Source organism: Gymnodraco acuticeps, unplaced genomic scaffold (genome assembly GCF_902827175.1).
Source record: "Gymnodraco acuticeps unplaced genomic scaffold, fGymAcu1.1, whole genome shotgun sequence".
NCBI lineage: Eukaryota > Metazoa > Chordata > Actinopteri > Perciformes > Bathydraconidae > Gymnodraco > Gymnodraco acuticeps.
The window spans coordinates 887,318-909,514 of NW_022990943.1; the positions used below are offsets into that span (position 1 = coordinate 887,318).

The following is a 22,197-nucleotide window of genomic DNA, read 5'->3' on the forward strand; positions in this document are numbered from 1 at the left end:
TGTCAACCAAAATGTCAACAGTTGTGCCATTAACCTCAACCGGCATCATTGGATCTTTGGGTTAGTGGAAAGGCGAATAGTTGCTGCTTGAATGGGGAAATTCTGTGTTTCTGATCCTGTTCCTCCATGGCCTCCCTATTGTGGATTATAGGCACCCTGTGCTGCGGCATACTGCCCCTGCTGGGCCTGCCTGTCATAGGGTGGAAACTGGCTGTTGGACAGCGGTGGGGGTGCTTGGGGAGTTGGAGGAGGCAGTAGTGCGGGCCGCGGGGGTGGGGGCAGAGCAGGCAAGTTGTGTGTGTGCTGCTGTGCTCCCCACCTGTTGGGGCATCTAGCTGCCCAATGATCTGTGCGACTGCAGACGTGGCAGTGCATTGGTTTTTGGGGGTTTCTCTGTTTTGCTAACTGTCTCTCTTTTTTCCTGTCTGTCGTTCATGATAGCTGCAGCTGTCATTAGCAAGTTGTTATCTGAGTTTCTGGCAATAGGATTTGGTTCATTTGTGTCTGTGGTGGGGATCACTTTGGGGCAGAGAGTTACAGTGTGCTCTTTGACCATGCTCTGTGTCAGTGGGACCCCTGCGTCTGCCAAGATGCTAATCACTTGGGACGGGAGGGGAGCTTTGCCCTGGCGCTTAAGCCAGTCAAACATTACAGCTTTAGCTATGGCCGCTACATCTTTGCCATGCCTCTCTTTTATTTTGGACATGTTCTCTGCTCTGACGTCAAAAGTGGCTTCTAAGCTAAGCAAGTGACAACCCGCAACACATTTGGAAACATTATCAATCAGCGTTCTGAGCTCACTGGAGCCCCACTCGCAGTCACCTCCACTTTCACTCTTTTTGTCATGAAATCCTTTTCTGTCTCCCACAGACATCCACGCTCTCACACATTATGTAATGTACACTGTGTCCCAAGAGGGATTTGGATCATCATCTACAATTTGAAACGCTTGCCACAGCACACTTATGTCAAAAGTGCCTGTGTATGGCCATTCAAACAGGGTTTTCCCTCTCTGATTGTTCCGCTGTGAAAATGTGTACATCAGCGCTGTAAAAGGCATCACATGATTCCAGCCTACAGCTCTGCCGACTATCCCGGACGGCATATTTGGGGAAAACGTGTGTGTGTAGTTCTGGTTGTCTGTTATGAATTGTGGAGGGTGCACTGGTCTAGCTTGAGTCTGTCCTTTATTGTGTGTGTGTGTGTGTGTTTCAGTCAGACAACTCACGTGTTCCTTTAACATGTTTATTAGAAGCAGCATATAGTTGAGTTTGGCGACTAGGCTCGGGCATCATCACTCCATAGATATACATAGCACGATGAGTGATGATTAAATAACTAACCCCCGAGCCTACAGGTGGAATCTGGGGTGGAAGCTGGGGTGGTGGTGGGGCAGGCAAGCAGCAGCGACGTAGAGGCAGCTGCAGCAATAGCAGCAGCAAGCAATGCATGGAGAGAGATCTGGCAGGTTAAATAGAGCGGCATATTAAGGAGACTCTGTTTGGTTGGTTGTAGAGTGGCAAGGGGGCATTATGTATGAATGCAGCATAAGTGCTCGAGTTGACTGCCTGAACTAGCTCGCAGGCTTCGCCCCATTTCAGTCAGACAACTCACGTGTTCCTTTAACATGTTTATTAGAAGCAGCATATAGTTGAGTTTGGCGACTAGGCTCGGGCATCATCACTCCATAGATATACATAGCACGATGAGTGATGATTAAATAACTAACGCCCAAAACTGCGTGGAGATTAGATACTATCCCCCAAAACTGCGTAGCCCGAGCCTGACGCTGGTGATGTAAGACTGATAAGTAGAGGGCCTGGCGAGCTGCCATGTGGCCATTCCCCCTAAGCACAGCGGCTTTAAGGGGAATATACTACTAAGTGAGACTGCTATGTGTAGGCCTGAGGAATAGCCCAGAGCCGATTCTTCCCTGAGCACAGCGGCTTTGAGAGGAATATACTATAGCTACCTAATGAAACTGCTATGTGAAGGCCCGGGAACAGCCCGAAAAGCCATCCCCCTTAAGCACCGCGGCTTTAAGGGGAATATACTACCTAGTGACTGCTATGTGAAGGCCCGGGAACAGCCCGAAAAGCCATCCCCCTTAAGCACCGCGGCTTTGAGGGGAATATACTACCTAGTGACTGCTATGTGAAGGCCCGGGAACAGCCCGAAAAGCCATTCCCCTTAAGCACCACGGCTTTGAGGGGAATATACTACCTAGAGAGACTGCTATGTGTAGGCCTGGAAGTGACCAGTGCCGACCCCCCCCCCCAGCACCGCGGCTTTGAGGGGAATATACTACCTATCAAGACTGCTGTGTCTAGGTCTTTGAGGCAGCGACAATGAGCTTTCCCCCCCAAGCATGCAGCTATGAGGGGAATATACTGAAATAAATATAATCTAACCCAGCAACCACCTGGTATGCAATAACAGAATTCTACAGATATACATCTTTGAACGTTACTCATCATCGAGTAGTGCAAGAGCTCATGGTTGTTTGTGCTGAAAGGAGCCTCATTCATGTGAGGCATGATATAGCGCTGGTGGGCAGAAGATGACCGACGGCCCAGGATACTCAGGGTTGAGGTAGGCGGATATAGAGCTGCGGTTGTGGCTGTGCAGATTCTTAAACAGTGGGAATAGCGATTTGGGGGCAGGTCGCAGCTTAGGCAGAGATCACGCAGCTTGGAGGAGAACCCTCGTCGTTGGGTTTGCAGCCATCGAATAAACATGGGTGCCGACCCATGTGAGGGCAATGATGCGCGAAGTTCAGCATGGAAGATAAAGGACAAAGAAAACAGTGTTAGTTTTAGCAATGATTATTCGGGGTTCCTTGACTCCCCAAACAGAAATGTCAGACATTGAATGTTTCAAAAAAGTGTGTATATTTGATCTCCAAAGTTAATTCAGTAAGGGAGAGATTATGCTGAGGATTAAAAGGTGAGAGGTCTGTGTATATTCGCCACTTGAGAAACCAATAGAAAGCTGTAACAACTGCATCTGACGTTTATCAATGTATAGTGAAACCCCTTTGCCTGAACTTAGACATTAAACTTTGCACGGGTGCAAAGTTAAGAGGCAGTCTTTATCATTGTGTGGAGGACGTCCCTTCTTAAGGCCCTTGAGGAGCAAATTAATTAACTCTAGCATGGCTTAATACTTAGCACTTGAAGATTGCAGGATTCTAATGAAAATACAATTAATGCATGAACAACTATTATATCTATTGCATAAGTACACAGAGGAGGTTGGGACAGAAGAAGATAAAGTACCAAGCTGAATTGTATGCTTTGAATCATGCTCTTGGTTGGAAGCAGAATATGGGAAATCCTTGAGGGGCTTGACGTGTAGATCCAGAGTCATTTGGTTGAACGAAGGGCATGGCAAGCCGGTGGGGCAACCCACTCATTGTGAAATCCCCCGAACCAGCAGAAGGCGCAGCATCTGTAAGTAACTAGAGAGGATCTGAGGACACCGCAAGGTCATTATAAAAGAATGAACATAACCTTCCACTTGTCGCAGAGGGGCTAAGGACCAAAGATCTGAGCAATAGCCATCTCTAAGATTGCATTCATGCCGAATAGTCCGCGTCTTTACACCAGACGCAAGTGTATTACATCGTTTCATTTGCAGAAGGTTGGGTTTGCATTCACCCAGGCAACCTCAAACAGACTATGAACTGTAAACTAAAGTCATTGTACGGAGATGCTTTTTCAACAATTGGCGGGACATTAAGCGGATAAAATGCAGATCCCAGCAATTTCTACAGTAGCCTGCATCATGGAGCATTGGCAGGTTATTTTCATACTGCTGTTAATCTGGAGAGTACATCAACAGACTCTGCGGCCGGCGCATAGGATTATAAATCAGACAACGTGCATTAAAAGCATTGTAACACATAATGAGACGTCAAGCAGTGAGGTGTCACCGATGACAGGTGGCTCTGATGAGATTGTACCACTGCCTTTTCTCTGTACACAGGGGACCAGTGAGGTAAGCAGTCACCAGAATGAATGCATGACCCTATAGGTTACTGGATGTTGCACACAGCATAGATAGCAAAACAAGCGATGACGCGCAAATAGTTGTTTCCCATGTTTTGATGCGGACTACGCCACACCAGCAATGAACCTCTCCAGAGTTTACTAGCAAGCGACCCGAGACCATCTCTTTTAGGCGGAGCAGAGGTATCGGACTGCTTCCACACCAATCCAACAAACCGCATCAAGGGGTTAACACTACAGGGACCAATTCAATAGTACTAACCAAGCAGGTGTGAACGTGACCTAAGACTATGGTGCCTTAAGGTTTGAACAGAAAGGCTAGCGCTTGTTCCTTATAAATATAAAACATCTCTTTTAGAGAGACTACCAGTGGGAGACCATAATTGAAGGCAGTAATCAGTATTGAATGTATTACAAGTCTAATATGTAGTATAACATAGAGCACTTTGAACATTTGGAAAGGCGCTAAATAAATAACATGAATTGTAATTATGGCTGTTCTGATGCGGGACAGCTTGTCTGGTGGCAGTGAAGCTTGCATCAGCACACTATCGAGAATGATACCGAAAATTCTAGACGTGTGGAAGGGCTTCCAGTTCCTGTTCTGAAAGAGGTAGGCCTAGCTGTTGAAAAGTTTTATCTGGGAAAGTTAACAACTAGGAAATGGTTAAAAGATGGACACCAAGGGGTGCTTACAGGTGTTGCAGAGAATCCAGCATAATGCTTCTGATGAGGTGTCAAAGAAACGTGGGCTACTATGGCAACCAAATGCACATTTGGTTGTAAAACCTTAAAATATATATGCCACAGAAGGCATATGGGATGTCTGCTTTCCCTGCCATGTCATCTACAGAGCGAAGAAACGGGAAAAATATTTAGTAGTAATAATACTTTTAACAGAATAATCGTGAGGAACTAACGGCTCAATAAAGAAACGTTGCTAGAATAATTCCTCCTAGCACTAGGCTAGGGGCCTGTCGTGTTTTTAAACGTTTAAATAGCAGCACGTGCAATACTCCTAGCTCCTTCAGTGCAAACTTCAGTCTTGAGTGCAGGTTTCAACAGACATGGGTCCCTGGGAGCCAGCATAACCTGCTAAGAAACCTTGATTTAAGCCTGTGATAAGGTCATTTGACGAACATCTGTGATTAGAAAGAGCTTGGAAACGATTTGCAGCATGAAGCCTCCTGAGGCACACCCAGCGAGGGGCAGATATTGCAGGTAGAGCTTAATTCCTGTGAGGAAAAACTCTTCTTGGTAGGTGATTAAATGTACATGGCCGCTTGGCAGATAATGATTCATGGTATTCATAGAAACGACACTGTAGGAGATTGAAGTCTAAAATGATGGTCAAAAATGTATCGAGCTTCCCTTCATATTCACGTGATGGAAATTATTAATTTATTTCCGTTTTTAATTTCATTGATTTATAGTAGGCCTAGTATACATACTTATACACACAACTTCTGTATAATTGCATCAAATATGACTTACTGCAGGCCAAATATTTCCATAATAAAACATTGCTTATGCAGAATAGTATTATATACCTGCCGAGATGCGATTCCTAAGAAATTGCTGCTGCAGGGGGCAGGAAGCTAGAACTCGTGGCCGGATCTGGGACTCCAATTCCCAGAATCCTCGGGAGTGTGACGTCAGCGGCACAACGTGGTTGAACGCGGAAGTAGAAACATTTGTTTACATTGCAGGTAGAGGAAATCGAGTTTGTTCACGGGAATATATCGTGCAATTGAAGGCTTCAAGCGCTGATTTTAATTCGAGAAGGTTGGACAGGATGGCAGGTACTTTGGAAATGCCGGAGTCAGCTTGCTCCTGCCTTTTTTGGTGTTTAAATACCCACCGACCGAGAGAAAGTGCGACTCTTAACTGACACACAAGAGAGGGGTTGTTACCGGAGCTGGCGTAGAACTCGGGACTTCCTCTGGCCCAAAGGATATTAAAAGCTACTCCAGATGAGGACGGAAGGGACACCTGAATGTGTGTCGTGTGGGAGCTGTGGCTCGTTCCAGCGGCGTCTGAACCATGCTCTGAGCTAGCCTGTGTTTCGGGAATGAGGCATTTCTTACGGCTTCTTGCGTATGATGATTCGGTTCCAGAGTCGGAGATTGCAATAGACATTCGCAAAGACAGCACCGGCAGGCAAGCAGCAGCAACATGACACACAGCAGCAGGAACATGCACGCAGCAATAGCAAATGAACGCAGCAATAGCAAGTGAACGCAGCAATAGCAAGTGAACGCAGCAGGCAAGCAGCAGCGACGTAGAGGTAGCTGCAGCAATAGCAGCAGCAAGCAATGCATGGAGAGAGATCTGGCAGGTTAAATAGAGCGGCATATTAAGGAGACTCTGTTTGGTTGGTTGTAGAGTGGCAAGGGGGAGTTATGTATGAATGCAGCATAAGTGCTCGAGTTGACTGCCTGAACTAGCTCGCAGGCTTCGCCCCATGTGTGGTTTAGCTTTAACAACTGGCTCGGGTGTGGACATTTTTATGGTTAGTACAAGAAAATCAACACTGCAATTTGGACAAACAAACATGAACTCGCAATAAATACCAGCGTGACAGCAAAGTTCATTCAGCTGAATTTAGTCCGAATTAAGAGGTTTCAGAGGGGGTAGGGAATTATAGAAATGGAGCACCTTGACTCGCGCATCCACCCTTGTACAAGTGCTAAGATCGTGCCTGAAGACCGTCCAAAAGCGATAACTAGCTTATCCTCTTGCGACACCACTAGTTAGTGGCGCTATGATCCCCCGACCAGGAGAACATAGACTTTTTTCCGCTACCCTTTCTCTCCAACAACAGCACAGTTAACTGTAGTCCTACACGACCAGCCTATACACCCGCCATCGAGTTCACCACAACGATGAAACACAGTTTTGTTCTACGCTTGCTTGCCACTGCCCACCCGTGATCAATTAACCTATAATTGTATGTATGCACCCCAGACTGCACCCCAGCTGCTCCAGCAACGTAGGGAACGCTTCCAAGCAATGTAGAGAATGTTCCTCCAGCAAAGTAGAGAGCTGTGGCGCATCGGGTGATGCACGCACCTCGCGCTGCCCCGGCCTTGCCAGCAATGTAGAAGACGGTCACAAACAACGAGTGCTTTTAGACCATCTCGTTTTTAACAGAGACGGCGGTGGTGTGAGTTAAAGATATAGACAAAAGGCTGTGACTTTCTTCCTCTCAGCTGCAGCCACCCAGACACGGGGGGATATTTACACACACACCCGCGGCTGCTTCTGCAGCCGTGCTGACAGAGGCAATGGGGAGAAATATCTCGGGCTGCTTATTTTTAACTGTTGTGTTGGCCACTGAAACCCCCAGAATTCGGCGATTTGTTCAATACAAATCTTTACATTGCTTTCAAACAGAAGTTCCACTTTACTGATGCCTTTCTTTAAGGTCACTCTGAACATGAGCTGTGCGTGCTTGTATGGTACTTCCATCCCGAGCAGCATACACAGAGGAAATCAGCCAGGATAAAAATCCCCAGACACTGATTCCCTGTTTTTTTTTATCCCCAAATGTTCATTAACCAAAAATGAAATACAGCCGCTCAGCTTCACAGATAATTTTAGGATACCGTCAATCACAGATTCTGGTAAGGCAATGTCCAAATGTGGATTTGAAATTACACTTACCAGTTTCTGAAGATTTGTTGGTATCCTGCCGACAACGCCAATTTGTGGAGGAAACTTCTGTGTAGCAATGCAGTGGGAGTCACCGACTCATGAAGGAGACACGGGACGAGCAGGAGTTCTGATGTCAAACACTGATATTTAATACAAGCATTGGCCGGAGAAATTCACATCACAAGTCACACAGTCAAAGGTTCTGACTGCACGGGTGGTTTGCCATGTCAAATCTGATCAGCCTCGCATCTTGGTAGACCTTTTAACTAGTTTACAGAGAGTCAAATCCACATATTGGGGATGGGCGTAAACCATGGCGTAAACACATCTGCAGACACAGGAGATGTCTCTCCCATCTCTGGATCTTAGAAGCTAGCGTTCTCACACTCGCAAAACCTCCCTATGCTCTGTAGGTCAAGCTGTAAAACCTATTATCAACATACGACTGCATCAACACATTCCTTACGGGAGATTAGAAGCAGGGATGGTCGTACATGTCAACACACAAAATAAGGTTAAATGTTTAGGAGTAAAGACAAAAGTAATCCCTAACAGTGAGTATCCCCACACCCGCCCGGCGCCTCACACCTTGAGCAACTCCGGAGAAGAATAGAGTCCAACCCCTATCCAGAAGTAAGGTTCCAGAGCCGACGCTGTGCGTAGAGGTGAGCCCAACCAGATCCAACTGGCAACGTTCCACCTCCCGCACAAGCTCCGGCTCCTTCCCCCCCAGAAAGGTGACGTTCCACGTCCCCAAAGCCAGCTTATGTCACCCGGGTCTGGTCCGTCGAGACCCTCTGCTTTCACTGTCACCCTTCTGGCAGCGCAACCGACCCCATCGCTGTTTCCCGTAGGTGGTGGGCCCGCGGGACGGAGAAGCGGAGGTGTTGCCCACGTTGCCTTTTCGGGCTGTGCCCGGCCGGGTTCCGTGGCAAGCCCGGCCACCAGACGCTCGCCGACGAGTCCTCCTTCTGGGCCTGGCTCCAGTAGGGGACCACGGGCTTCCTCCGGGCCGGGTATCCTCACTTCTTGGTTTTTCTTTCATGAGGTCTTTTGAACCAATCTTAGTCTGGCCCCTTGCCTGGGGGTCCAGACAACACAGCCCCCTGGTTCATCAGGGCACACAAACCTCTCTACCACGGTAAGGTGCTGGTTCTTCAGAGAGGAAGATATTATGTTTGATATTATGTTTTATTAACTACACCACTGGTTTTTTAACCTGCACCGCCTAGTGGTTAAAGCACGTTATTGAATTGTGTTGTTGAATAAGTTTTATTTGATGAAAACATTTAAATATTAAGAGTAGCCTACATACAAAATTGGGGGAAAGTAGAAGGCATGATAGAAATATAGAATAGAAAATATCAAGAAGATACTGTAGTGTCTTTACAATAAAACAGTTTAGTGCAGGACGTCCAAAGATATTAACAGGAGGAGGTGCAAAACAGACAAACTAATATGGCTTTATTTAAACATTAAAGAATACTTTAAGTTAAGGTCTTCTTTTGAATAAGAAAAAAACGTTGGGGTTATCCACAGATAAATATGAAGTCTGACAAAGTACTTAACGTCCAATATATTGCATAGTTCATTTTGGCACTTGACAATCACCTTCCCTGAATTTGACTCAGGTGTAACTAAAGTCTGATTTAAGGTTTTTTTATATTTGACATCATTAATCAGAATCTGCAAAGTAACTCAAATAAATGTAGTGGAGTAAAAATGCCAGGTTAACCTCTGAATTGTAGTGGAGTAGAATAAAGTAGTACATGCTGCTGTAACAAAAACATTTCCCAACTTGGGATCAATAAAGTATATCTTATCTTATCTTATCTTAAGATGATCGATGGCTACTGCCATATTTGCAAAATGTGCCTCTGAACCTTGACAAGTGCATGTTTCAGGCTTATCAATGAACAACAGGAGGGGTCACAGACATAAGACCAGCTGTTAAATAAAGCTCTTCTGACCTTAGCATACCATGTGGGTATATTAATTCACCCATTTATTAATTATATGTTTTAAATTTCATAAGACCACTGTTTCGTATCCTCTAAACCAGTGGTTCCCAAACGGTGTGCCGCGGCACACTGGTGTGCCGTGAGGCAAGTCCGGGTGTGCCGTGGGATTTTGTGACAACCATACGTTATTATTGCAATATACAACTACACAAAAATAATTATTTTTTAATTTACTATATCAGTACTTTGTAGGTTTATATGTACGTAATCTGCGCGACTTGCGCGTCCACATCTCCACGTGCAGTGCTGCATAAACATGGCTGAGTCAGCGATAACTTTCGAGGGGTGGAGGTATGCCCATTATTTTGAGTTTGTCCGAAGAATAGACAGGAATGTGACGGTGAGGTGCAAACTGTGTCCAGGCCAGAAGCTGTTATCCACTGCTGGAAACACCACGTGGTCAAACCTCAACAAACACCTGCAAAGAACACATGCTAAGGTAAAGCTACCGCACACGCTATTTGTTGTTTGTTTATATCACGCAGTCTGTGCTTCTTCTCTGTCTTCCGGTTGTTGCCTGTTTTGAATGACAAATACACACTACCGCCGCCTGCTGGTAAGGAAAGTTATTGACACTCACGCATGCGCAGTTCGTACGTGCTCGGTGAGTAAAGTAACGAGTTACTTTATGTAGATAGTAACGAAGTAGTGTAATATATTACTTTTTTTTAGTAACGACCCCATTTCTGCTGTTGGCGTTCTCTACTCTGATTTACATGAAGAACAACAGGATGTCACGGCTCTCTGTTGAACAGGACTTGCGAGTGGCCCTCTCCTCAGTGCCACCAAGGATTAAACAATTCTGCGCGCCCCGACATGCACATGTATCTCACTAATTTGTAAGTCGGCAAAAATATTTCCAATAGCACATGTTTCAATGCTGATTGCTGAAATGTTACATTTATAATTTGTAGTTCAGGACCATGCAGTGCAGCTTCCTTGCATTGACAGTTCTCTGTGCTGAATTTCTGCTGAGTTTCCTTTGCCTCATTTTTAATGTTGTGACCTGTCTGGTTTAAATGAGTGTGTTGCTGCTTTGATGAAGCCTAATTTTATAAAGTTTCAAATTAATTTCTGAAATATTTCGTTAATAAATATTTAATCAGTAATATAGTTGTCTTTGTCACATTTTATTTGGCATTAGTAAATAATTATGCACATTTACAGATATTTTACATGATATGAGTGATAACGCGTGTTATAAGAGCTATTTTGCACAATAGGTGTGCCTTGAGATTTTTACTTGTCCTTTGGTGTGCCTTGGGCAAAAAAGTTTGGGAACCACTGCTCTAAACCTCCAGGGTGTACACAGTTTAATACTGGCAACTTCTAATTGTGGGAAATACGAAAACGTCTGATAAAGAGAATCATAATAAACACAGAAATGGCTTCATATGTGGCTCCTACATATGGCACTGTAGGAGCCACATATGAAGCCATTTATGTGTTTATTACGATACATGTTTTTTGAGTCACTATAGGTGGTGGGCGTGTCATTGGATTTGTGTGGTGACGTTTGTGCTTATATCCGGTTGCTTTTACTTGCGCACTTGGTAATAGATGGGGGAGTGAGCTGGAGAAGGACCATTGGATTGACAGGCGCGGGGGGGGGGGGGGGGGGGGGGGGGGGGGGGGGGGGGGGGCTGGACCCGTCCAATTCCAGTTTTGGAAAGTCTGCCGTGGTTCCATTCCATTTCATAGAGCTGTTTGACGCTCAGTGTAACCTTGTCGCACTGCCACTCCAACATCCATTCACAGGGCTTGATGACTAATCACGGGGTTTGTAAAGTAAGGCGGATGTTGTAGTCCCAAACGATAGCTGGGGATTCTGGGTAGTGTAGTGTCTTAACTCCGAAAAAACTATTTGTTTCTCTGAATCGAAGGTTAAAAACACAAAAGCATTGTACACAATTTAAACCAATCAATATTGTGTAATTAACAAGGATAAACTGATGTTTTTTAGTGGATGAGTAATGCAGATATCACTGTGTAATCATTTGACAGTGAGGGGAATATATCCGGTTTTATTATGAAAACTTCGAGAACGGAAAAACTGTTTTCACCCACGCTAACTTTACATGGAAGCTGCATACACGTTATCCTGGCGAGACTTCAAATCATCTTCGTAATATCTATCAAACTATAGATCCTACACATCGACTGGACGTGGATTCTAAGAGTACAATATACACTTCTCGCCAGAAATCGAATCAAAAAGCATTTTAATGGCCAAACTATTCCACAATTTAGGATTTTCCAGAGAGGGTTATTTGTGAATAAACGTCCCTCCGGAGCGTTTGCAATGAACGGGCCGGGAGCATGTTGTTTCTTACTCGACCACCACTTACCACTTATCACTACTTACCACGGTCGTGTAAGAAACAACATACACTTTAAAACGTGTCTCTGGGTCGTAATAAGGGCATGAACAATCGGCCTATATGGTCGTTTTTTGTAGGAGGACAGGCTGGACTGTATTGATATGTAAAAAAAATTGTATTGATATGTAATGTCAACAATACTCACATGTTCATATGTCTAACTCTAAATGAAGAATCATTGGTAATTTCATTGCATAAAAATGTGAATGTATTTTCATTGTTCACTCCCCCTGTGTTTCAGAAAATTGCTCCTTATCCAGCCTTTGTACTTGATGGGGTCTCCAGGTTTGACATTGGCCAAGGACTAGTTGGTAAAGACATTTCTTCAGTCTTGATTTTTCTAATAATATGCTTTCTTGTCTCAACAACTCATTGGCTCAATATGTTTTTTTAACCAGAAAACTGCTGGTTTCTGGCCTCTATTGGAGCACTGACCTTCCAAAATGACATCCTCTGTAAAGTCGTCCCTCTTGAGCAAACATTCAATGGGAAATACTGCGGGATGTTCCACTTCAGGGTAAATACTCACAACAAATCTTTCTTATTTTTTTCATTGAACTATGATTGTAATCAAACTTAATATGCCAAAAGACAATTCCCAAACTCTTGTGGACCGCACTTTTGAAGAAAAGTGTGCAATGAGTAAAAGGAATATTTTAGAGAAAATAATTAATGACTGTGCATTGACACAGAACTGAAATGATGAGACACACAATGTGATGTTTTACTTTAAATAGTTACTTGGTATTGAATGGATCTTTCTTTCCGTCTTGGTTTAACCAATCAGTTTTGGAGATTTGGAAGATGGGTTGACGTCATCATTGATGACAAGCTACCAACAATTGATGGCAGACTGATCTTTGTCCGCTCCAAAGACCAAAATGAGTTTTGGCCTGCTTTGATGGAGAAAGCCTATGCCAAGTATGACAATGACATTGTTTCTCAACATTTTTTGTATCTCAGCATGAATTGGAGCATCTGTAACAATATTTTCAAATCCATGTTGTAGAGTATGTGGTTCCTATACTGACATGAATGCTGGAACTCCTGCCGAGGCAATGATGGACTTCACTGGTGGTGTTCACATGTCGATCGCGCTGTCAAACCCCCCCACAAACCTGTGGGAGCTGATATGCAGAGCTAGCCAAACCAAGTCTCTAATGGGCTGTGGTACAGCTCAGGGGGTAAGGACACATTTACCACACAAAACCATCACTGGCTGGATATTATTCAACTATGTTGTAGCAGAAGTTTAGCTGCAATTTTGCCATAACTTCAAAATGTTTACTCATATCCCATGAACATTTGGGTTTTGTGGTTCTTCATTTATAACCCTACTTTGGTTGATAGATTATATTAGCTAAACATTCCAAGAGCCTATAGTAGCGCTTTATTTGCAAGACATCATACCAATGTAAAGTCTATAGACGGAACAGGTTTTGGCATAGAAAATACTGCTAATCATGAGCAGTAAGTAACGTACCTTGAGGAAAAGCAACACCTTTTGGCAATTTGTATGCACTTACAGTATGGAGCATTTTTCATTCAAATGAATGGCCGCCATTTTGAAGTCTAGTATCAATGGTCAAGACTTGCCTCCCATTTATATTCTTTATGTCATGGCTGTTGGCTGTACATACATGAAAGTAGATCTTCTCTGTAACTTTATATTCCAACTTTTAAAAAATATTTCTTTGGCCTAACAACATCTTTTTTTTCTCTGTAATTTTACATTTAGCTAACCTTTATTTAATTATTCACAGTCAAATTATTTCTAAACTACTGTAAGAATTAGTAATTCAGTTCTGTTTGGACGAGTTTTCACTTGTGTACAATCCATTAACTTCATCAATGATAAATGTTTTTGGCTTGTAGGAAACATCTGCCAACGCCGTTTTACCGAATGGATTGGTCCAAGGCCATGCCTACACTGTTACGGGTGTGAAACAGGTAAGGAAATAAACGTACACTGTAAAAAAAAAAAAAATGTACTATATTATTTTACAGACCTCTTGTTTTTCTATATTAAGTGTAAATACCATAACAATACAATAAATTACTTTTATTTAAAAATAAATAAAGGTTTTATTCTGTAAATTGGTTTGATGAGAAATTATCGTTTGTTTACAGGATAATTCCATTGTTTAATTGTCTTGAATGTTAAATTACATTGAATTCTATGTAAAAACTCATAAAAATACACATCATTTTACTGCATGTAAAATGAAGGCAACTTTCAGTAAAACCTTAAATTTAATGTAAAAATAACTGTATTCTATACTGTTGTAGAATAAAAAGAAATCTTATTATAAAACTATGGAAGCAAACAAGAGACAGAAGTATTTGAATTTTATTAGACACCGAATTTATAGCATTGAAAATAATTACTTTGAAAATCATGTATCTGAATGTTTTTGCTCCGAATTTACCTATGTGAAATAAAAATGTAAAAATTCAAGTGAAAAAAATTCGAATGATCAAATTCAGATCCCAAAAATTCAAGTGAAAAAAATTCGACGTAAAAAAATTCGGTGTATAAAATTCGATGTCCAAAATTGCGATGCAGCATCATCCGGGCTACTCAGACAGGATAAGCAATCGAGCCCTAATGCAATCAAACCGACTTCTGGCCTATCAGAGCACGGCTTTGTCAGTCATGTGATCACAACAACCCGGGAGAAAAATGACGGAGAACAGCGGGGCTTGCCGCTCGGGTAAGTAGTCAGTTTGTGCTCTTTATTTTACTTGCTCGACAGCATTTGTATCTTACATTAGCTAGCTAAATGAGTGAAGTAGCCTTGTGCCTTGCTGTTAGCAAGCTCCGTAGTTATCATTAATTGAAGTGAATCACGTTATCGTGTGTGTGTGTGTGTGGGGGGGGGGGGGGGGGGGGGGGGGGGGGGGGGGGGGGGGTGACGGTTTGCAAAGTAACGTAACGATCACTTCGGTTAGATAAGTCAAGTAGACCATGCTACACTATACGAAATACACTCTTACAAAAGCCCTGCATTTAAACATGTTAATGTAAAGTATGCTAGTATAATTAGGAAAGTGTTGTTAAAGTATTTAAAGTAGACACAAGTTATACTATTATATTATATCATTTGATTTATTGTTATTACCGATGCACGAGTTGACTTAACTGTTGTAGTTGGAGCTCATTTTGAACAATGAGCTAACTAATGATTAATTTCATAATGGTTTAATGTGCTGACTATTTTCTACATTAATAGATTAAGGTCTGGTTTGTTCAAAGTCTCAAAATAGTAGGACATGCTGTCATAATTACCCAGAGTCCGAAGTGACACCTTTACAATGTTAAAGCTGTTAGATAAATGTAGTGACGTAAAAACTAAAGTATTCAAGATAGTGTAGTGGAAAAGAGATGTTTTTTTTTTTAAATGTTACCAAAACAAAATCTCTTGTTTTGGACTGACAGTAATGATTCAAGAAATAGTAGATAAATAAATACACACATCAATTTGTTGTGGATGGAACACAACAAATGGTGCTCTTACCTGTGATGCCTCCTCCACACATTATAACCAGACTGTATCATTAAAACTATAAGTAACAGTTCTAGCTACTTGACGTCAGACAAACAATTCAAAAGACAAAATCAACACAATTTATTGAAAGACCAATCTTTATTTCTCTCCTTTTGTTTGTGTTATTAAACCCTGTCAATCTAAAAAACTGAGCAACTCAACAGTTAACTTTATATTTCTTATCGTCCAAAGCATCTATTACACTATTTGTTCCCCTCTCATATTCACAGGATGATTAGAGACTTTGGGGTAAACCTCAGCTTTATGAACGTCCTGTCTGTTGGTTTGGCCAGAGAGGGCTGAGGGTCTTTCCCTGCGAGGAGTCCTCCTCGCAGGGAAAGACCCTGCAGGCCTGAGGGAGGAGGACCAGACCTGATGGAGGAGGACCTGCACCAGCTGCACCTACAGAACTTAGCCCATGCTGGACATAGCTGTTACCACCTGCACAGGCCTAGCCTGTCAATTAACAGATTAACATTGAGTGTAACTTATGTATATTATTTCGTTTTTATTTAAAAAAAAAATGGTGATGGTTCATGCTTGATAACTTTTAGTTCACATTTCAATAAATTGTATTTGCACTCCTTTTGTCCGTTATTCTTACTGAAAATGTTAAATTACACATTCACATCTGACTGAAGATTGGCACCATTTATTTATGACGTTGCAAACTCGGCGGTACAAGGCACAAGTATTGTGAAGCTCATAAAGTGAGGCAAATGCATTTGATCAGCTGACTTTTATCACATCAGCTTCTCCTTTCCCTCTTGGATGTTCTTCTGGACCCTCAGAGAAAGAGAAAATGGTGAAGCAGTCCTGTCTCTCAGGCCTGTCCTTTCCTAACAGAAATATCAAAAAACATATTATTGCAGAGCAAGTGTGTTATTTAAGAAAGAGGTGTGTTTGTTTGTTCATAAATATAATGATTTTCTTATTTGAATGTGTTTTTTAAATCCAACAGTGTACTACAAAGATAATCAGATTATGAATAAACCATTCTAAATTCATCAACATTGAAATAAATGTATTATTCAAATAATATTGAACTGTTATCAAAACTTAGTGCAACTGTAGAAGCTTGCTCTGTCCGGTTGTCTCACTGAAAGACAAAGGGTCGCAGTTCTCACTATGTTCAATAATATGTGCCTTAAATACATTGAAATGTGAAAGTTGAACAAAAAAGTGATGTTGCATGGTAAAATGTAAATGTAACCTTTTTCTAAGAAAGTACACTCAACATCACTGATGTGTAGGTGATCTAGTATTCAGTCATGTTTAATGGCATGTATATCAGTGTATTAGAGTCATTACTTTATGCATTTTTTGCAAAGTATGAAAAAGGTGTACCTTGGAATCCGTGCTGAAGTTCTCTGCTGCTAGGAGTCCAGATCTGTCTCTCCTCCTCTGGTCCAGCCTATCTGGATCACCTTGAGGACACTTTGAACAAACAGATGTAAAGTTACATGCGTGGCTTACAGACTTCTTTACATGCAAACTACTTTTTATCTTCTTTTAAAAACAGGTCATAATCTTATTGTTATACTTAAGAAATTGCTGGATATCACAGTCCTTATACTGTATCAGTTTGATTGAGCATTATTGTGTAGGTCCTATTTATTTTACTGTTACTTTGGATGAGTTTTTCATGAGTCAGTCAAATTAATTTGTTTTCAAATGCCATATTCATATGTATCACACACGTAAGGGTAAGACACAAACCTATTGAACAAATGCAATGCAATGGATAAGCTTCATTTCCACTGAAGTCACAGATAACGTCATATCTACTATTTAAACATAATTTCCTTGTCACTAAAGCATTGACTACGCTATTCATCGTCCTTAAATGCAGGAATTAAGTTACATGTTCCGTTGTACAGCCACGATAAGGCTGTTTCTCAAGTGTGATGATAATACAATTAAAAGAGGCATTGGTAATAATATTAAAAACAACAATGTTTGGGTCGTTCGTCGGATAGGCGGTTAGCTGCAATAAATAACTCCAGTTCAACAAACCATATTATAATATCTAAGGGAGCGTTATTTCTGGACCATCTTGAAATGTGACGTTCATATTTTAAAGATACACACATTTCATTGTGAGGATGATTTAATATACACTAAGCCTCTCTTCAACAATACGTTGATGTTAGCTAGTCTATTTTATGCTATAGTAGAGCATAGCAAATTTAAATTAACCTTAACAATGCATACAGTAACCTAACTAGCAAACTAACTATCTAACGTACAAGGATGACCTTATTTTAGCAACCTCGCACAGAAGCCTTTTGGTATACAGTAGCATCCCACTTAATGTTATACACTCTTGGATGCTACGCATAGCATCGTTAGCACAGATGGAGCTACGATTGCTCAAATGCTAACCCAACTCTAAACATTCATTAATGTTAGCTTAATAAAAACACCAGTAACATAACATAAAGTACGCAGTGTTGACTTACCGAATAAACTGCATTCATGGACGGTCTGTTTCAACCGCAGATAAATCTTATATTTGCTTGACGAATAGTCCACCAGGAGCCAACACAACAAACACGGCCGAGTTCAAGTAGTGTTCTCCTCATGCGCTGAGCCCCTGTAGCATCACGGAGCTAACAGTGAGACAGAGGAGCTAGGAGCAGCAGTCCCGTTGTCATGAAGGGGGAATCTAACTATATACAGAATATGTTTTTGTGGATCCAGGCTAGAAACATGTTCATTTTCTGATGTTAAGTTGGACATTTTAACATAGGGTCTACGGGAATTGCTCCCATCTGCATCCATCGCCTACAGTTTGCAGCATTGGGCTTCACCGCACTGTCCCGGGGTTTGCCGCTTGGCTCTGATAGGCCAGAAGTCGGTTTGATTGCATTCGGACTCGATTGCTTATCCTGTCTGAGTAGCCCGGATGAGGCTGCATCGCAATTTTTGACGTCGAATTTTATACACCGAATTTTTTGACATCGAATTTTAAACACAGAAATATTTGACGTCAAATGTTTTTCACTTGAATTTTTGGGATCTGAATTTGAACATTCGAATTTTTTTAACTTGAGTTTTTACATTTTTATTTCACATAGGTACATTCGGAGCAAAAAAAAAATCAGATACATGATTTTCAAAGTAATTATTTTTAATGCTATAAATTCGGTGTCTGATCAAATTCAAATACTTCTGTCTCTTGTTTGCTTCCATATTAAACATCTCTAAAATGTTAAATAAATGTATAAATCTTCACAAAAAATGTAATATATTGCAGAAATACCCAAAAATGATTTTGTGTAAATAAAGTAGTTTTCATAGTATACTAGTATAGGTAACTGTAAAAACAAAGTGTCAAATAAAAAAAACGTAAAATGTAAATAAAAACTACGGCACTTGAAATGGAATCCAGCCATACAACAGCAGACAAGACAAGTAGGATTGGAATGAGTCCACAACACTCCTGATTGGTTAATATAAACGTCATCGAAAAAACCTGCCAATGAGCACTGTCGGCGCCTGTCAATCCAATTTGAAACTTCCACGTCAGTTTGAGCGGCTCTCCTGCGAAGCTACAGCTGTCTGTATGTCTGCTCACGAGTTTATGGACTAATATCGGGATAGTTTTACATCTACAAGTTAAATATGAGCATCGGGACGTCAACAGTAGTGATGGGAAGAAGAGCCGGATCATTTGGCTCGGCTCACCAAGAAGAGCCGGCTCTTTCGGCTCACAAACGGCTCTTCAGTTTACCACATATTATACCTTTTATAATTAAATCAAATGTAGCCCTGTTTTGACTAATGATTTATATGTGTACACATATATCACTTAAATTATTCAATACATCCTTTGTACTGAAGTATTCAAAAGTAAAAATTACATGTTTAATATAAATGATTTGCTGTGGCCAAATGTTTTCATTGCATTTACAGACCCTTGTAACTCTCTGATACCACCCAATGAATGCACTGACTTGCTTGTAGAACCACGCTACACAAAGCAGATAGCAACACCTATAAAAACTTAAGCATAGACATTTAAAAAAAGGGGCTACTGTATCGACTTTTTAAATTATATTTAAAGAAAAGGCCCTGACAAAACAGCAGGGCTCCATTTCAGTAACTATTAACTATAGAAAAAAAGACAGCAACAGCTGACATCAAATCTTTGCTGAGCCTAAGGATAATCATAAATAAATAACATAGTGAAAATAAATATATTGCAATGCTCAAAACAGCAGCATCCAACAGTCTCTAATCCTTGGATATTACATGTCACTGCATGCATGCACGGAGCAGCTGTAGCGCGGAGATCATCATATCATTCTGTCTTGTATTACTTAACAAAAAAAATAAAAAAATGGCTCGTTCGTGGGCCGAGCCGGCTCGCGTCGTTCACTTAAAAGAGCCGGCTCGTTCGCGACCGACACATCACTAGTCAACAGAGAACAGAAGACTTGAGATCTGGTGAGTCCTGCAACTGTAATGGAGTTAAACATGTATTTAGATAATCCTTAGTTTGTGAATGTTTAATTGTGTATTTAAGGTTATGTTTCTTCTTCTAGTTCAGTGAGTTTTGAGTGATGAGACATATACTTTAAGGGAATCTGTGGAATCTCAGCTTTCATATGTTACGTTTGTGCAGATAGCATTAAGTAGAAAAGATCGCTTTTGCCAGTTATGTGCTAAAGTAGCGTTAGCCCCGTTAGCTGTTTTCACTAAGTGCTGATTTGCTTGGTGTTATACTTGTGTTTCGTTTAGTTAAAAATGGTTAATATCGTTAGTAAGCTGAATTTCTTATCGTTAAGTGGTTAAGCATCATTAATAGGTTGTTACATTTTAAGAAGTCCTGAGATGCTGTTTCTTGCATGATGTCCCACCGGCGGGACAATCGGGCTTTACAGGTTATCAAGGTGGCTGCTAACGTTAGCTTACAGCTTATTGCACTGCTGCCGCTGTTACCGAATAAGATGTGGGCCGAACAACTGGTGATATTATATAACGGTATAGGCAGATGTATCAGGGGCGTGGCCTTTGTCGAATAACCAGGAAATACACATTTCGATCGCTTCTTCTGTCGTTTACATACATCTTTTGGTATATTTGGCTCCATAGGAACACTTTGATGCACATTCAGTACCAGTGTGTGAGGTTGTGGTTGCGATGCCGATATGCGGACGCGTACAGCGAGGACTACAAAAAAACACACGAGGTGACTGGGGATGTGTGTTCAAAACATTGCAAGCTTGAATAAATCATTTAAACCATTTATTTTTGCCAGACTTATTACTGAATATCATTCTTAATGTGATACCAAGTCAATCTGAGACCGGTGTATACCTTCAGACAGCCTACAAGGGAAGCACACGTTGTTTACTCACAGTTTGAAAGCAGCGTGGAGAAGTCTTCAGCTGTGGAGAGCTCCGCCCAGGATAAACTGTGATACGACTTCTGTGGCTTGTTCTTGTTGTCAGTCTTATATGTGTATCATGTATCGTTATTAATATGATGTCGAGTTGATTTGAGACCCGTTTATACTTTCATACCGTCTGTTAGTGAAACATACAGTCTGTCTGAGTTGTTTACACGCAGCGTGGAGAGCTGTGGTAAACAGTGATCCGCTCAGATTAAACTGTGATATGAGTTCTGTGGTTATCAACCAGCGATCATCTTTAATATTAAAGACTACACACATTGATCCCTTATCAAAACGGTATTCTCCACTTTGCCGCACTTATCCAGATAAGATGTGACTGTTTACTTGGTTACATTTCGATACAGCGACACCGAATGACGAGGGTACTCACACATAGGCTACGTTGAGAACTAGAAACACATTCATACTTTTTCACACTGTTGTTAACATGTTTTCGTTTCTAACTTAACGTTTATGCGTTTATCTATGTGGTCTTTGTTCTCATGTGTTTTATCTATTTCTGTGTAACTTGGTAATATTAATATTAATTCCTTGTTATTGTTGTATTTCCATGACAGGTGATGATTATAGCTACTACATAACGAAACACATGGCCTGATTTGCATATGTGAACTTAGTGTGTTCTAGAATAATACGTAAAATGACCACTTATCACAACGTAATGTAGGCTCGCAGGCTGATGAACTAGGATATCTGATCTCGGTGGGTCTTAATGATGCTCAGTCAGTATACTATTTCAAAGCAAATGCCTACTATAATATTTATATTATATGGCTTAAAGTGTACATACATTCGCTCACATTATAAAAGATGGTCGGGTTGAATTGCTCTGACTCTTTTAACAATGTTAATGTGAGAAAATAACCTGTGATGATATTATACATCGTATTGATCCGTGGCTCACTCATAACGCGCATGGCACGAGGGATTTTTACTATTGGGACTCGGGTTTGAGTCCAGCATGAACTTTTTTGTTATTTTCATGTCGATGGACACTGAATAATATTTTTGAATAGAGGATTCATAATATTGTTTGCCGAGAACAAAATTAACGATCAAGCAGCATTTTAAATTCTAAATATCCCTGCAAATGTAGCAATGACATTTCTGCTTCTATCTTTGCAAAACGAGTAAACAGTCAAATTTGATCTGGATAAG

At 41.3% G+C, this 22,197-nt stretch overlaps 1 protein-coding gene across 2 annotated transcripts in view; it reads left to right on the plus strand.

Annotated features, from left to right (window-relative positions):
* Window positions 1-22,197, plus strand: part of LOC117558516 (calpain-2 catalytic subunit-like) — a 61,852-nt gene that overhangs the window by 23,231 nt on the left and 16,424 nt on the right. For both annotated transcript variants that reach the window (XR_004570842.1, XM_034234763.1), the window contains exons 2-6: window positions 12,311-12,380; window positions 12,468-12,586; window positions 12,857-12,990; window positions 13,079-13,253; window positions 13,945-14,019. Coding sequence is in view for 1 of the 2 variants with exons in the window: in XM_034234763.1 (XP_034090654.1) it covers window positions 12,311-12,380; window positions 12,468-12,586; window positions 12,857-12,990; window positions 13,079-13,253; window positions 13,945-14,019 (573 nt within the window). In the remaining variant the exon portion in view is untranslated. The remainder of the gene's footprint in view (window positions 1-12,310; window positions 12,381-12,467; window positions 12,587-12,856; window positions 12,991-13,078; window positions 13,254-13,944; window positions 14,020-22,197) is intronic.